Raw genomic sequence first — 16,881 nt, forward strand, 5'->3', positions numbered from 1 at the left:
TTTGAATATGTTGTTTCTAAAGAAATGGAAAAGGTACATATCGGTTATATGAAGACTGGAATTTTTTTTTTTTTTTTTTTATTTCTGGTTTCCTTAAAGATAAAACAGGGTGATTACTGATAACCTTAATGTTCTGTTTCAATTTGTTTTTAGAAAAATGTTGTGAACGTTAAGTTTCTCCTTTACTTACAGCAAGATTCCATAAACGGTTACATCCGTCAGGCGAGCTGTTCTGCTCATTGTCATATAACGTTAGAAATGCATTTTGTGAAATCATCTTTTGGTTCTGTCATATCCAAACAGGGGATTCAATTGCAGAATTCTTAGAAAATAAACTTATAAAAAATAAGAAAGAAAAACTCTGACACAAAGCTTTGCATTAATCTTATGGAGGATTCTGCTTATGGTTTTATTATTAACTTATAAAATAGTCAGTCATATCACATGTATCCCACTCTTTTGAAACATTTTCCCCCTCTTTCCCTGTAAACGAAAGTTAATATTTGTCATAGTATCTTTCATCGGCTATGGATAGCCGCAGAACTCCATTCAAGGGAATAAGCAAAGATGTTAAAGGAAGGCTTGCTTGCTATAAACAAGACTGGATGGGTGCACTTGGTTCAGGCGTGAGGTATTTTTGTAACCAATAATAATTTATTAGAAATTGCATTTTTTTTCCTTGTGGGCACCTATATATAAATTCAACTCATGGTTTTTTAAATCTGTATCAGGATATTGGCTCCCACAACCTACATCTTCTTTGCCTCTGCTCTTCCTGTAATTGCCTTTGGAGAACAATTATACAGAGAGACAGGTACATACATAGAACTTTTCTTTTCCTGAAACATTCTATCAATTAAAGCTGGATTTTAGATTCTCAAAGTTACAGTAATTAATGTCTTTGATTTGTTCTAAAACTAAGCTGACATTCATGAAGTAGAAGTTACTTAAATGTCAGTATCTTTGGCGATAAGGAAACTATTGATTCTGAATATTTAGTTGATGTTTAATGTTTACCTTTTTTTACACCTTATATTAGATGGAAGCCTGAGCACAGTAGAAACTTTAGCTTCTACCGCTATATGTGGAATCATCCACTCAATTTTTGGTGGCCAGCCCTTGTTGATATTAGGAGTTGCAGAACCAACAGTTATAATGTACACTTATTTGTACGATTTCAGCAAAGGAAGGCAAGAATTGGGACGGGAGCTGTTTTTAGCTTGGGCCGGTTGGTGAGGGAATCGATCACTTCTTTTTCTAATATGTGTTCATTTATCTTTTTGTAAGGGATGATTGTTCTTAATATGTCTTCATTTATTTGTTCCATAGGGTTTGTGTATGGACAGCAATTTTGCTCTTCCTTCTTGCAATATTCAATGCCTGCAGCATCATCACTAGATTTACCAGAGTTGCAGGGGAACTTTTTGGCATGTTGATAGCTGTTCTTTTTATTCAAGAGGCTATTAAGGTACTGATCTATCTGTACTAATAAATTAATGAAGCTGTGAATTTCTGAAAATAGCTGTGAATTTCTGAATATATTGTGATTAATCTTTTGTTTTCTAAATCACAGGGAGTTATTGGTGAATTTAGTATTCCTGAAGCTGAAGACCCTAAATTGGAGAAGTATAACTTCCCGTGGTTGTACACAAATGGGCTGCTTTCTATCATTTTCTCAGTCGGTCTACTATTAACTGCGCTCAAAAGCAGACAGGCAAGATCATGGCGTTACTGGACAGGTGAGTAACTAACTTGATCATTGTAGCCAGGGATTGTTGTCCTGGGATCTAAGTAACTTTATTTAATTTCTTTGATGGTACAGGCTGCCTCCGCGGCTTTACTGCAGACTATGGGGTTCCCCTCATGGTGGTGTTGTGGACGGCATTGTCTTACAGTGTTCCTGGCAAAGTCCCTTCAGGAGTTCCCAGGAGGTTGTTTGGTCCACTTCCCTGGGACTCTACATCATTGTCCCATTGGACAGTAATCAAGGTATGGATTGTGCAAGACTTGAATGATTTTGTTGTTTTTACTTCTAGAAAATTTCACAAGCTCGTATTTGGGGGTCATAACCGCACCGCATATAGGCCTAAAATTTCTCAGGTTGTTAATTTCTTAGATTAATATGTGAATAAGAAACTTCAAGTTAATAGAAGCAAAAGGTTTTGTTTTAAATGTAAAAACTTTGTGATTGTGTATCTAATGATGTTTTCAAACGCTCAAATTACAGGATATGCCCAAGGTTCCTGGATTATACATCTTTGCAGCCTTTATACCAGCAGTGATGATAGCAGGTCTATACTTTTTTGACCACAGTGTAGCTTCGCAAATGGCGCAGCAGAAGGAGTTTAATCTCAGAAACCCCTCTGCTTATCATTACGATATCCTGTTGCTTGGAATCATGGTATTCATATGATAGATTAATTTTTTCTTTCCAAGTTATATCTCCCAATCAATATTTCATATAGAATTTAGTCTCAATGTGCTGCATATTGTGATGGTTTCAGACTTTGATTTGTGGGTTTCTTGGACTCCCTCCTTCAAATGGGGTACTCCCACAGTCCCCCATGCACACAAAAAGTCTTGCAGTTCTCAAGAGGCAGGTGGGGTGTAACTTCTGAAGGAAAATTTATTTTCTTTATTTGTGTCAAAGCAAAATCAGTTTAAACTCTTAGACCAGATGCTTGTGATTTTCAGCAAATACGGAAGAAAATGGTGAAGAGTGCAAAGGAGTGCATAAAACGAGAAGCAAACAACTTAGAAATTTATAGAAGGATGCAGGCTATCTTTATAGAAATGGATGCCTCTCCAACTCAATCAGAGTTGCAGCAAACTTCTTCAGTAGCTAAAGAATTGGAGAACTTAAAGGAGGCTGTGATGAAAGGTGATGATGGAGCAAATGAAAAAGGAAAATTTGATCCAGAGAAACACATTGATGCCTACTTGCCTGTTAGAGTTAATGAGCAAAGAGTTAGCAACATGTTACAGTCATTACTTGTAGGTCTATCAGTGTTTGCTCTGCCCATAATCAATATGATACCTACCTCAGTTCTTTGGGGTTACTTTGCCTACATGGCCATCGACAGTCTACCAGGTAATCAGTTCTGGGAAAGGATAGTGCTGCTTTTCATCACCCCTGATCGATGTTACAAGTAAGTCATGCACCTGAGAATAAGATACATGCTTTTATAATTTATAAAACACAATGCCTTGCCATTCATTTGATATGCCAAAATTCAATTATTTCCCTCCTAATTTTGATTATTTTCTGTTGGCTTGGAATTTGGCAGAGTTCTGGAGGGTGTTCATGCTTCATTTGTGGAGTTGGTACCATTCAAATATATTGCTTACTTTACACTCTTCCAAATTGTATATTTTCTGGTTTGTTTCGGGATAACATGGATACCTATAGCTGGAATATTGTTCCCCCTCCCATTCTTCCTTCTCATCAGCATAAGACAGCACATCCTTCCAAAGTTTTTCCACCCTAGTCATCTTCGGGAACTGGATGCTGCTGAATATGAAGAAATTGCTGGAGCTCCAAAGCTTCACCGCTGTCTCTCACCCAAGGTACGTTTCCTTACCTTTCTCTATAGATGAATGTTGGGTTCTAGGGTCATTATCCAAGATGACTATGAAGTTATCCAATTTCAATTAATTGGGCTGTTTATGATTGCTTTATTGAAAATCCTTTTGGTGTTCTTGTCATTTATTTCTTCGATTATTCTGCTTGTTTCTTTGCAAATCTTTCCACTCATAGGCATGGTAAATTGTGTGTAGGATAATGAAACACCTGACAGTGGAATAATAGACAATGAAAATGAATTCTATGATGCTGAAATATTGGATGAGATGACAACAAGCAGAGGTGAACTAAAGCATAGAAGTTATAAAGAAGAAAGGTTCTTCCAGGTAAAAGCAATTAATCTCCTTCTTGTTGGGTACTGTAATGATTTGTCAAAAGTTTCTAGTTAATGCATGTTCATGCTAGAATATGCATGGTCTGCAGGTACATCCAGAAGATGCTGTCAGGTCAGAACAAAAACCAAAGGGATGATCAGGATATACAATAAGCTCATTATGATGATACCAATGATATTTTATCAACCAGATAAAAACCATGCTCCTTAGAGAGGATTGAGGGATCTCTTTTAGTGAATCAATCTACAAGACACAGAAAAGAAAATAATTTCAGTTGAAGAAAATCTACCATACTTAGATTCGGTTATAATACAAGAAAGAAATAGGGACAAGAATTTTGAATGCATTGGTTAAATTTTTTTTAGTTGGGAACACCAATGAATGTCAGCAGCAGGGCTTGATAACACCCTTCAGTCAGCTTTGCTCATATTCTTATTAGCAATTCAAGGGACAAGAAAGGGAGTGAGATGGGAGCAGGGAGGAAGTAGATATGTGAAGAGATATAGACCGAAAGATTTAGATATAGTGTATTCCATTTTCAGGCACAGTTTCTGCTACTTGTATTTACTTTTTCCAAGAGAAAAATAAACCATCTGTTTCAATTTCCCTTTTTTTTTATTTTTATTTTGGGTGACTAGGGATGTCCAGGTCAACTTGCACGTACCTTAACTAATCCTCCAAGGCCTTGAAGTTGACAGTCGGGAAAATCCCCTCAATGGACACCCTTATTAACAAGTAGCAACCAAGGTGGATCGAACCTAGGATCTCTTAAGTAACACACCCAGAAGTCCTAGTTGACTACTGGGCCATCCAATGGTGGTTGATTGGTTTTACATTTTGGTTGGAGTAAATTTTCTAACAAAAATTCGTAGGAACACATTCAAGTTACATGTTTAGCTTTATTTGTCATGTTTTTATATTTCCAGTGTCTGTTCTAATATCATTAAAGAATCTTGCAATGCTAAGCAACAAGAAATCATTCTCTTGCTTCTAATTTGAAAGGAAGCAATGTAGTTGCCAAACTTCTGAATATTTTTTTGGAGAAGTAAAGATAAGCAACCTATAATACTATTAACATCACATTGCAGTAATATTTTGAAGGAAAAGGAAAATCAAGTCTGTTGTCCCCAAGCCCCCTTTGTATGAACAATTTCCTGAAACTCCATTACGGTAAAAAATGTCAAATAACTTTTGGAATTGAATCACTTATCTACTCCTATATTCTCCCATTTACATCTTTTTGTATCATCACCTCATTATGATCCCATTATAGTTGAAATCAAAAGGTAAGACACCCATCTTTGAGCTTCCTCTAAGTTCAGATTTTGTAAGTGGCACTTGGCTTGAAAACTTTAGGACCCGCTATGATCTTACTGCTTGGCTCTTCAGCCTTTGGTTCTAGAATGTCACTGACAGAGTAGATGATCACCATCTCTGATAAGGTCTATATCATCAATTTCGCACCTTCTGTTAGAATTTTATGGGAAAGAAACCAAATTTTTGGCACCAAATTGAGTAATTCTTCGTGATTTGGCATGGAACAGTTTCCAGCAACTTCAGTTTTCTGGGCAACTAATAGTCACTCTAGCTGGATAACTGCTTGAAGTTGGGAAACAGAAAATCCTCCGAGCATGCTGCCGATCCTTCTCAGCTGCAAAATTAAAATTTTGGCTTATTTCAATATAAACTATTTTGTTTTTTTTTTGTGTGTGGCCATTAATTATTTCATGTATTTCTCAATCCTAATAAACTATGTCTAGTGACTTCTGTGTTTGTGCTCCTTTCTTCTCTGCTTTCATTGTCACCCAATAATTTTTTATTGTTTTGACATGTTCAAAAACACTACAACTTCTGAATGCCTCATTAAATACTTTGCCGTGGCAAAATCAAAGAAAGAACTGGATGCTCACCAGTATTGGCAGCTGTAAACCAAACAGTGAATTCTGAAAATGGTTATTTCTTCGTCCCAGTGACATCAGATCTGGGACCTTAGAAACGTGGTATAAATTCAGGACAAAATGGACCTATTGAGGGCTCACTACTATACTTCACAATATGCTCCCAATATGGCAACCCCGGCTCCTTTGGAATAGAAAAACGGTGATTTCTGGGTTTGTTGCCTATCGTTAACAAAATCTGTATATCTTCAAGGCCCTGGTGATCTGCCAAAGCCCTTGGAGTCCAACCATGGATATCTGGCTTATCGATGTTAGCTCCTTATCTATGAGAAACTTACTATTTCAACATTTCCTTCACTGATTGCTTTATGAAGTGGAGTCGTCCCATTCCTATTCGGTCGTGTTAAATCTCCTCATGACAAACAATGTCCTTGAGTAAATCCAAATTGTTTTGCTCAATTGCAGTGCAAGCAAATTGACCAACATCTCCAGAATATCATTGCCCCACTTTCTGCAAGAATTTTAACCACAGATTCTGCTCCCTAATACGCTTCCCATAAAGGAACTTCCTTCTAAATCTGTAAAAAGTAAAGCCACAAATTTTACATTGCCTTTAATAGTGAAGAAACCATGTTCGCATAAAAATAGTCTATTAAATCATCACACACATCCTTTTGTGGCGCAGTATACATAGTTCTTACACTACTGTGCTAGAACAAACCTTTGTGTTAGGATCTGCTCCATACTCAAGAAGTAGCACTATACAATGCCCATATCCTTTAGATGCTGCAATGTGCTATTCAGAGAGAACCAAAGTAAGCTCTAAGCCTGGGATGGATAAGGATGATACTCACACAGAGATACATAGAGGAGGAAATAAGATACCAATGCTGTTCGCCCACTGTTATCCAATCATTTGGATCTGAACCTCGCTCCGCAACGGTTGTAACAATAATCATCTCCTCTAACTGCGGCAAAGCTAGACTAAGAGGCAAATCCATTCTGCCTTGAGCCATCTTGTTCAGTATCTGTCAAATTGGTTGCATCATTGGATCCCCCGAATCTTTCAAATGCTGTATTAACAGTATGGAAGATAAATTAGATCAAAATCCATCAATATGGAGAATTAACCCATTTTGTACTATAAACGTAGTCAACATTATAGGTTGTTTTCATTTTGAAGGGAACTCAAGAGGGGAACATCATTGCCTTTTAGATTAGGCCTTTCTATTATAATCTGATTGAAACATTTTTACCACCAGTTTCGTGGGAATCGCTATATGGCTTCGACAACAAAATGCTTTTCAATTTTAGAACACAGCAGATAGAAAGAAATCAAGCTCAAAAGAAACTACCTAACTTCACCGTACATCAAAATTTACCAATTTAACCAAATGTGCAGTCTTTTTAGCCATAAAAGGGTAAATGGCACTAAAAGATTGTCATAAAGCAAGAAAATGTGCATGACAATAAATCTGTGTAGATAATTGTTTTTGGAAGTCCTGATTGCTAGATATTGTCTGGTCAGCCCAGGAAAGCGAAAGGAATAACTAATCAAACATAACGCTGCCAAAAAATATAACAACCTGAAGAAGATTGTTCATTATTATTGTCCCATCTCCAACATTTGCCTGAGAAGATTTAGAAAAGCAGTACGGTTCAGACGAAGCAGCTGGCTCAATCGTTTAGTTCGGACTGTGAATAATTGGGGCCTATAACACAACAGACCAACCTCCCCAACAACATCTCCTGTTTTTTGCCTCTGCAACAACCTACTTCATCATTGCAACAGAATTTACATGTGATGGCAAATAGACTCTAGCATTTTCTTTTCCAAAACAATCAAACTAATTTAAACGGTAGAAATTATCCTGAAGATTTGTATCGTTGCTTACCTGTTCTATTCCACCCTTTCGCGTGATAAGATCCTGTTAAATAAACACATAAGTAATCAAAATTCCTAGCTAATGACGACACTTGAAAGGGAAATCACAGAATGATACAAAAGCGTATTTTTTATGAGTAGATTGATGGAATGAGATTCAGCTTATTCACTTTTTTCTCTAAAATGTTCTTTAATAAAGAAAACAGGGGAGCACACAAAGGACAAAAATCAAATAGATTCTTCTGCAGCACCAGTGCAAAAAATATGAAGTCATTGGGTGCTTCATTCTGCAAAATTACATCTCTCTGGGAGGAAAATACTCGCTTTCATCTCTTACCTTCAAAATAATAAAATTCAGACATTAAGCTTAAAAAACAAAAAGGGCCAACTTTAAATTGAGAGTTTATCTGTATGAATGTGCATTTTGTAGTCTTGCGGTAGATAATACTTCCTATTGAATGTTTAACTGTAAAATATGCATTCTTCCTACTTAAAATGTGATATTAGCTTTACCAGTTGGAAAAGTAAGTCGTTTGAGACTCCACGGAACAAGTAAACCTGATCCTAGTGAATAAAAAGAAAGTGTGAAATGCTTGTTGAATGGCTTTAGGGGGATTCATGGTCTCTTGCTGGTCAGCCCTTCTGAATCAGTTCTGTACCTCAAACACAAATGAGAAAGCATCTGACTTGCAGCCGAACAGGTAGTTGGTTCCTTTTTGCAAAACTCGAAGCAGCTTGGTTGTGTCCCTCTAAATCAAACCCAAAACAAACTCAAATCAGAACTACCCAATATAGATGAAAGCAGATAATTCTAACCACCCTTCAATATTAGCAGCAAATATTCCATATATTACGCTCAAACATTACTCCTAGAAATAGTCCCATCATTCTGGTACAACATTATCAGAAAGAACATCCACAGCAAAAAGGATTCTCCGCAAGCAATTTTACAAAAGAAATAATAAATTTGTAGGAGGAAAAATGGCAAGTAAAATAATACAAGATAGATTTACTCACAATTGTCTTGTGCGACTGGTCCCATGATGACGAGGTTGTTCATATTACCAAGCAAGTATGATAACAGGCCAAGATTAAGGAACATGTAGAATATGTCGAACAGCCTTTCCCTTGTATTGCAGGATGGATATCACCATAACCAGTAGTTTGTAAATGTGGTTATGGACCAGTAAATGGACGTAACATACTTGACCCGCAAACTCGTTTGTTTAAATTTTCCCAAGGTTTGTCCATCCATGTGCGGTCTGGCTCTGGATAGTTCTCGGCAAGAAAATAGAAGAAGCACGCACACAATGAACTACAAAGAGAGTCACCTACAAGTTACCCCAAGCCTAGTTTATTAGACACATATCAATCCATCTCATAATGGAAGAAATAACATATGTATTTATATATACTCACACATATATAGCTTTACGTATCGAACCCGAACATAATTATAGTTCTTGTCCTTCTCCAATCTGTCATATGATCATCAAAATATATGTTTGATCAATTACTATTGAAAAGGAAGAAAGAAGAAGAGATATGATATCCCACCTGGCAAAAAGTTTACTGACTCTTCGGAGACGCCAGAGACGAAGTATATTAAAGTATCCATAGGACTGAAGTGGAGAGGTAATATTTTTGTAGTAGCTTCATAAGGTTGAAGAAATAACATCAAAAGCCAACCAGGTTCTTGTGTATTTCCAAGCAATCAGCTTTGGTTATCAATGAAATATAAGAAGCTTTAATCAGTAGCAACAAAGAAGGTCAAAATGATGTCAATGGCGAAAATCCCATTAACAATATTATCAAGTATAGCCAGTGGCTTTGACGGTTTTAAAAGAAATCCAAATTCAAACGGGCACACCCATGCTGTATAGAGAACAAGTAAAATCAGAAATGCCTCCCAACATCTGCGAAACGATGAGCTTAAATTAATTCACTTATACTATATTCCCAACAAATTAAAATCTAACAGGGTCAAAGCCAAAATTGTCAAAAACGGAAAATTATAAAGTAACGGAATCTGGAAACAAATATAAAATAGAAATGTAAACAGATCATGCAGAAAGAATTAAAAGGAACCTGTAACGGGGATCGAAAGGGGAGATAATGAAACGACGTGGTTTGATTCTGCGACAGCTACGAGCAGTTACACCGAGAGAAGGAAGAACGCCATCTGTGACACTCATTTGGCTACCTTCATCTCTTGACAATGCCTCTACACCTCCATCGGTTCTATCATCGTCATCTAGACCTCCTCCTCCGTTACAAAACTGCCCGATTCTTCTCTTTCTCAGCCACATTATTTTCATTTCTCAGCCACCACGCGTAGAGATGCGGCAAGTAGAGCGGTTTGTGCAAAGAGTGATCAGTTAAGAAGATTACTCTACACTGGTACTATAAATATGGTACGTGGCTCGTCCCTCCAAAACTTCAGTCTATGACACGAATTGACAATTTTACCCCGGTTTTCTGGTTAGCTATTGGATCTCTTAACAGTTAAACATAACCAAAAGCAATTTTCTCCATGTTATTAACATATATAATAAGGAGTTTTTAATTAATGAGATGGATTATTCTGTGTTTGAGTGGGTGATAAGACATGAAGGAACCAGAGATGTACGTGTTGCATGGCAGAAGGCAGAATCTTGTTATATGGTTGAAATAAACTCAGATTGAGACCGTGATTAATTGTCAAAAGAATAACTACGATCACTAAATGTGATATATAAAGAGAAGATTCAAATTGGAATTCGCAACATCACATTGAATGGCTGGTTGAAAGAGGAATCTACAGAAGAACGTGAAATTAGCACAAAAAATATTTATGGTTGATCAACGACTGGCACATGCAAAGTGTTAAGAGAGTCTTAGAAATTATACGTGATGGATCTATGAGATTTGAATATAGTGCTGAGATTATATATATTGTAGAAAACATAAATAATAGACTGACAAGAGAGGTTTTTATAGTAGATTAGATGCTTAAAACAAATCTTACATCCACTGTTATTTTATTGTTTTCTGATTATTTCTATGATATTGCCCGTAAGACATATAAAGATGAAGAAATATTTTGCTTATAAAGAAAAATAATGAAGCTCAAATCTATGTCTAACTTTCATATGCCCAACCCCGCTCATTTATACATCTTTTAGGTCAATTCAATGAATGCTTTTGTAAGTTGCTCTGACACGTGGGGATCACTCCTTAACCCTTATCTTTTTGTTTTGATAAAGTTGGGACAGGTGTGCGGTTCATCCACTCATAGATAAAACTTGAATCTGCTGGGTTGGTGACAGCCATATCTCTTCTATCTTGGGACGACGTGACGACTTCTGGATAATACAAAATCTTCTTAAACTCTGATTGGTTGGTGCTGACATCAGTGCGATTTTTTAGGCACAACAGGTTCATTTAATTTGGTCCAAAGCTTTAATATCTTTTAGAAAGCATTCAAATCCAGTATCTTTTCTTTTTCTTTTTAATGTTCGTCTGATGATTAATACCTTAATCATACCTCAAAATTGGCAATCAAATTAGAATATTAAGAAAATCTTTGATGGGCCACAGTGATATCTTAGGTCTTAGCAGTCAATTGGTAGTAGACAGATGGGTCATTAGATTAGATGTGATTCTAAATTAAGCATATCAAGTTTAACGATGCAAGTTAATTATAACTGTCTCTTCTCTGATGATTTTGTCTAGATCAATAAACGCAATTCTTGTAAACTGTTGATTGCTTTAACACCAGACATGAAAACACCATCACAAAGTTGAATGAGTTTGTGTCTATTTATAATGTCCAAATACATTTTGAGGCTTATTATCAAGTAATTCCTCTGTCGTTTCTGCTTTTCCTAAATTATCACCAAACTTTTCATAAATCTTCACCCATATGTGGATTGCCTAGGACAAATTGAAAATAGTATAGATAGGTGCACAGTATTATGTTTGATTTCCCATTTCAGCATCACATGGACCGAACATCTACCTCCCCTGTCCTCTACACTGTTTAGTTTCTGTATCTTGAATATCCTTGGGTTCGTTTGTTTTGTTATTTTGGATATGATTTTGGAAATAATATTGGATAGTTAAATAGAGGAGTATTACGAGGTAAAATTTAAAAACTTACAAAAAAACCCCGTAGGTTTGCTAATTTAACTAAACACCCTAATATATCAAAATTTTATAAATGACAAAAACACCCCCACCCACCCACAATACCAGATTCCGACCACCACCGCCAGAATCTGGCCAAAAAATGGCATTACGACTCAGACCGGTCGGATCTAGCGGGTAGGGCGTTGATATGGCCTTTTCCGGTCAGATCCACCACGGATCTAGCCATCGATGGTCGCAAAAGTCCAGATCTAGTTGTCTGCGACGGCCAAAGATAAGGTCGTCATTGTCGGTCAACGACGGCCATTTCTTTGCCTGTTGCTGATGGCTAGATCGGTGAATTACCAACCAGTTTCGATCGTTTGTAGGCCGTTGTGACAGATTCTGGCTACCACCGACAGTGGTTGCCAAAATTTGGCAAGTATGGGTGGGTGGAGGTGTTTTTTGTTAATTTTTAAACTTTTTTTGGGGGGTATTTAATGAAATTAATAAACTTGAGGGGTCTAAAAGTAATTAAAAAATATACTGATATTTCCTAAATAATTAAACAAACAAATATTTTGGGAATAGGATTGGGAATATGGATAGAAATAATAAGCCAAACGGAGCCCTTCTCTCTTGAATTTACATTTTTATTTTTTTTTTAGTTTTTAATATATATATTATTAGAGAGTCTTCCGATTCCTTCTCATAAATTATTGTAACTGCTCCTGTTTGTTTAATTTTTGAATTTGTATTTTAAGTTACAGCTGTACACTTATCTTTAGTGATAAGTTTCCAATCTGTTACAATCTTGTGTATTTATATCTGCTACTTTAATGAGAAGCCGTGTGGCATATTTCCTCTCCTCTGTTCCTTTGTTTCTCTCATTAATTATATGGTATCAGAGCATTTAATTGTTGCTGCTCTCTTCTTCAGCCACCAGTACCATGACAACAACCAATAATTCCAACTCTCCACCTGTTATTCAAAACACAAATGAACCAAACACATCTCTCATCTCCATCAATATCGCTGCCCAAGCCCCACTCAAACTCACCACAACCAATTACATTTCTTGGAAACTTCAATTCCACACTGTCTTTGTCGGCTATGACCTCTTAGATATTTAGATGGATCCAAACCTTGTCCACCCTCCATTATCACTCAAAACGACACCACTGTACCAAATCCTGCTCGCAATACCTGGATTAGACAAGACCAACTGATCCTTAATGCTTTAGTTGGATCTCTTTCTCCCACACTTATCCTGTTCATTGCTAAAGCCAAAACATCAGCAGAAGCTTGGTTGATCCTAGCAAACACATATGCCAAGCCATCTCGAGGGCGCATCAAATAGGTAAAGAATCAAATTATCTAACCAAGGGGTCTCAAACTGTTACAGAGTTTCTTCAATTGGTGAAGTGTCAGGCTGATGAACTTGCTATTCTTGGGGCACCAATGGATGAAGATGACCTCACTGACAAAATTCTTGATGGTCTTGGGGATGACTATAAAGAGCTTATATGTGCAGTTCAAGCCCGCAATACCATGATCATGTTTGATGAGCTCCACGAAAAGCTTCTAAATTTTGAAACGTCTCTTCAAGGTACAAAATCTGAACCCTCTCATTTCCCAGCAAATCCTGCAAATCGTAACACTACAAGTTGGCGTCCTCTTTCAACTATGGTAACACCAATAATAATTGGCGTCCATCAACACACTCTGGTAACAACAGTACAGGTTGGCGTCCTTCACCCAATACCAACAATCGCTTCTCCGCGTTTCCTAACGCTAGACAAAACTCATCTCGTAGCCAACGACCTCCTTCTCGACCTTATCTTGGTTATTGCCAGATATGTGGACTACAGGGGCACACTGCCAATAGATGTCCCTCTTTTCGCTTGGTGCCAAATCAACCCAATACAACTCCAGTTGTACCAGTGAATAGCACTACGACACCATGGCAACCTCGAGCTCATTTTGCAGCTAGCAATACTCCCACCACTCCGCAATGGCTACTGGATAGTGGTGCTTCTCATCATGTCACTGCCGACCTGATTAATCTATCTCTCCACACACCTTACAATGGTTCAGATGACATTATGATTGGCGATGGATCGAGTCTTCCTATAACTCACACTGGTTCTACATCTTTTACCACTCATAACACATCATTTAAATTAGACAATGTTTTGTGTGTCCCTAGCATGAAAAAGAATCTAATTTTCATTTCTCAATTTTGTACATCAAACAATGTCTCTCTTGAATTCTTACCATCCTCTTTTCATGTGAAGGAACTTCGCACGGGGGCAATCCTTTTGAAGGGTCACACGAAGGATCCTTCATGCAAACAGAATTACATTGTGATGGCAAATAGACTCTAGCATTTTCTTTTCCAAAACAATCAAACTAATTTAACGGTAGGAAATTATCCTGAAGATTTGTATCGTTGCTTACCTGTTCTATTCCACCTTTCGCGTGATAAGATCCTGTTAATAGAGTACACATAAGTAATCAAAATTCCTAGCTAATGACGACACTTGAAGGAAGGGAATCAACAGATGATACAAAAGCGTTATTTTTTAGAGTAGATTGATGGAATGAGATTCACTTTATTCACTTTTTTCTCTAAAATGTTCTTTAATAAGAAAACAGGGGAGCAACACAAAGGACAAAAAGATCAAATAGAATTCTTACTGCAGCACCAGTGACAAAAATATAGAAGTCATTGGGTGCTTCATTTGCAAAATTACATCTTCTCTGGGAGGAAAATACTCGGCTTTCATCTCATTACCTTCAAAATAATAAAATTCAGACATTAAGCTTAAAAAACAAAAAGGGTCCAACTTATAATTGAGAGTTTATCTGTATGAATGTGCATATTTGTGTCTTGCTGTAAGATAATAACTTCCTATTGAATGTTAACTGTAAAATATGCATTCTTCCTACTTAAAATATGATATTAGCTTTACCAGTTGGAAAAGTAAGTCGTTTGAGACTCCACGGAACAAGTAAACCTGATCAACTAGTGAATAAAAGAGAAAGTGTGAAATGCTGAGAATGGCTTTAGGAAGGGATTCAATGGTCTCTTGCTGGTGCAGCCCTTCTGAATCAGTTCTGTACCTCAAACACAAATGAGAAAGCATTGATCTTGCAGCCGAACAGGTAGTTGGTTCCTTTTTGCAAAACTCGAAGCAGCTTGGATTGTGTCCCTCTAAATCAAACCCAAAACAAACTCAAATCAGAACTACCCAATATAGATGAAGCAGTAATTCTAAACCACCCTTCAATATTAGCGCAAATATTCCTAGATATTACGCTCAAACATTACTCCTAGATAGTCCCATCATTCTTGGTACAACATTACAGAAAGGAACATCCACAGCAAAAAGGATTCTCCCAAGCAATTTTTACAAAGAAAATAATAAATTTGTAGAAGGAAAAGGCAAGTAAAATAATACAAGTAGATTTACTCACGAATTGTCTTGTGGACTGGTCCCATGGATGACGAGGTTGTTCATATTACCAAGCAAGTATGATAACAGGCCAAGATTAAGGAACATGTAGAATATGTCGACAGCCTTTCCCTTGTATTTGCAGGATGGATATCACCATAACCAGTAGTTGTAAATGTGGTTATGGACCAGTAAATTGACGTAACATACTTGACCCCAAACTCGTTTGTTTAAAGTTTCCCAAGGTTTGTCCAATCCATGTGCGGTCTGGCTCTGGATAGTTCTCGCAAGAAAATAGAAGAAGCACGCAGCACAATGAACTACAAAGAGAGTCACCTACAAGTTACCCAAGCCTAGTATTATTAGACACAATCAATCCATCTCATAATGGAAGAAATAACATATGTATTTATATATACTCACACATGATAGCTTTACGTATCGAACCCGAACATAATTATAGTTCTTGTCCTTCTCCAATCTGTCATAATGATCATCAAATATATGTTTTGATCAATTACTATTGAAAAGGGAAAAGAAGAAGAGATATGATATCCCACCTGGCAAAAGTTTACGACTCTTCGGAGACGCCAGAGACGAAGTATATTAAGTATCCATAGGACTGAAGTGGAGAAGGTAATATTTTTGTAGTAGCTTCATAAGGGATTGAAGAAATAACATCAAAAGCCAACCAGGTTCTTGTGTATTTCCAAGCAATCAGCTTTGGGTTATCAATGAGAAGATAAGAAGCTTTATCAAGGTATGCAACAAAGAAGGTCAAAATGATGTCAATGGCGAAAATCCCATTAACAATATTATCAAGTATAGCCAGTGCTTTGACGGTTTTAAAAGAAATCCAAATTCAAACGGCACACCCATGCTGTATAGAGAACAAGTAAAATCAGAATGCCTCCCAACACTGCAAAAGATGAGCTTAAATTAATTCATTATACTATATTCCAACAAATTAAATCTAACAGGGTCAAAGCCAAAATTGTCAAAAACGGAAATAAAGTAACGGAATCGGAAACAATATAAAATAGAAATGTAAACAGATCATGCAGAAAAATTAAAAGGAACCTGTAACGGGGATGCAGAAGGGGAGATAATGAAACGACGTGTTTGATTCTGCGACAGCTACGAGCAGTTACACCGAGAGAAGAAGAACGCCATCTGTAACACTCATTTGGCTACCTTCATCTCTTGACAATGCCTCTACACCTCCATCGGTTCTATCATCGTCATCTAGACCTCCTCCTCCGTTACAAAACTGCGCGATTCTTCTCTTCTCAGCCACATTATTTTCATTTCTCAGCCACCACCGTAGAGATGCGGCAAGTAGAGCGGTTTGTGCAAAGAGTGATCAGTTAAGAAGATTACTCTACACTGGTACTATAAATATGGTACGTGGCTCTTCCCTCCAAAACTTCAGTCTATGACACAATTGACAATTTTACCCCGGTTTTCTGGTTAGCTTTGGATCTCTTAACAGTTAAACATAACCAAAAGCAATTTTCTCCATGTTATTAACATATATATAAGGAGTTTTAATTAATGAATGGATTATTCTGTGTTTAGTGGGTGATAAGACATGAAGGAACCAGAGATGTACGTG

General features: G+C 37.0%; 1 protein-coding gene and 2 pseudogenes across 1 annotated transcript; 1 reads left to right on the forward strand and 2 right to left on the reverse strand.

Annotated features, from left to right (window-relative positions):
- Positions 1 to 527: 527 nt before the first annotated feature.
- Positions 528 to 4,054, forward strand: LOC116115742 (probable boron transporter 7). Its single transcript, XM_031401877.1, has 12 exons — positions 528 to 631; positions 732 to 814; positions 1,040 to 1,232; positions 1,330 to 1,468; positions 1,574 to 1,739; positions 1,823 to 1,989; positions 2,228 to 2,401; positions 2,505 to 2,600; positions 2,695 to 3,149; positions 3,288 to 3,567; positions 3,778 to 3,909; positions 4,007 to 4,054. The coding sequence occupies exons 1-12, from the start codon at positions 528 to 530 to the stop codon at positions 4,052 to 4,054; spliced, it is 2,037 nt and encodes a 678-aa protein (XP_031257737.1).
- A 1,420-nt stretch (positions 4,055 to 5,474) lies between these two features.
- Positions 5,475 to 10,010, reverse strand: LOC116115743 (annotated as a pseudogene).
- Positions 10,011 to 14,273: 4,263 nt separating this feature from the next.
- On the reverse strand, positions 14,274 to 15,693 carry LOC116115744 (annotated as a pseudogene).
- Between the last annotated feature and the right edge of the window lie 1,188 nt (positions 15,694 to 16,881).

Source organism: Pistacia vera, unplaced genomic scaffold (assembly GCF_008641045.1).
Source record: "Pistacia vera cultivar Batoury unplaced genomic scaffold, PisVer_v2 Contig752, whole genome shotgun sequence".
NCBI classification, from domain to species: domain Eukaryota; kingdom Viridiplantae; phylum Streptophyta; class Magnoliopsida; order Sapindales; family Anacardiaceae; genus Pistacia; species Pistacia vera.

Bases quoted from the DNA above. Each gene is read 5' to 3' on its own strand.
- LOC116115742 (XM_031401877.1), top strand. From the start codon at position 528: ATGGATAGCCGCAGAACTCCATTCAAGGGAATAAGCAAAGATGTTAAA. The intron at 815-1,039 runs GTACATACATAG...ACCTTATATTAG, and splicing joins ACAATTATACAGAGAGACAG to ATGGAAGCCTGAGCACAGTA. The intron at 1,233-1,329 runs GTGAGGGAATCG...TTTGTTCCATAG, and splicing joins TTTTTAGCTTGGGCCGGTTG to GGTTTGTGTATGGACAGCAA.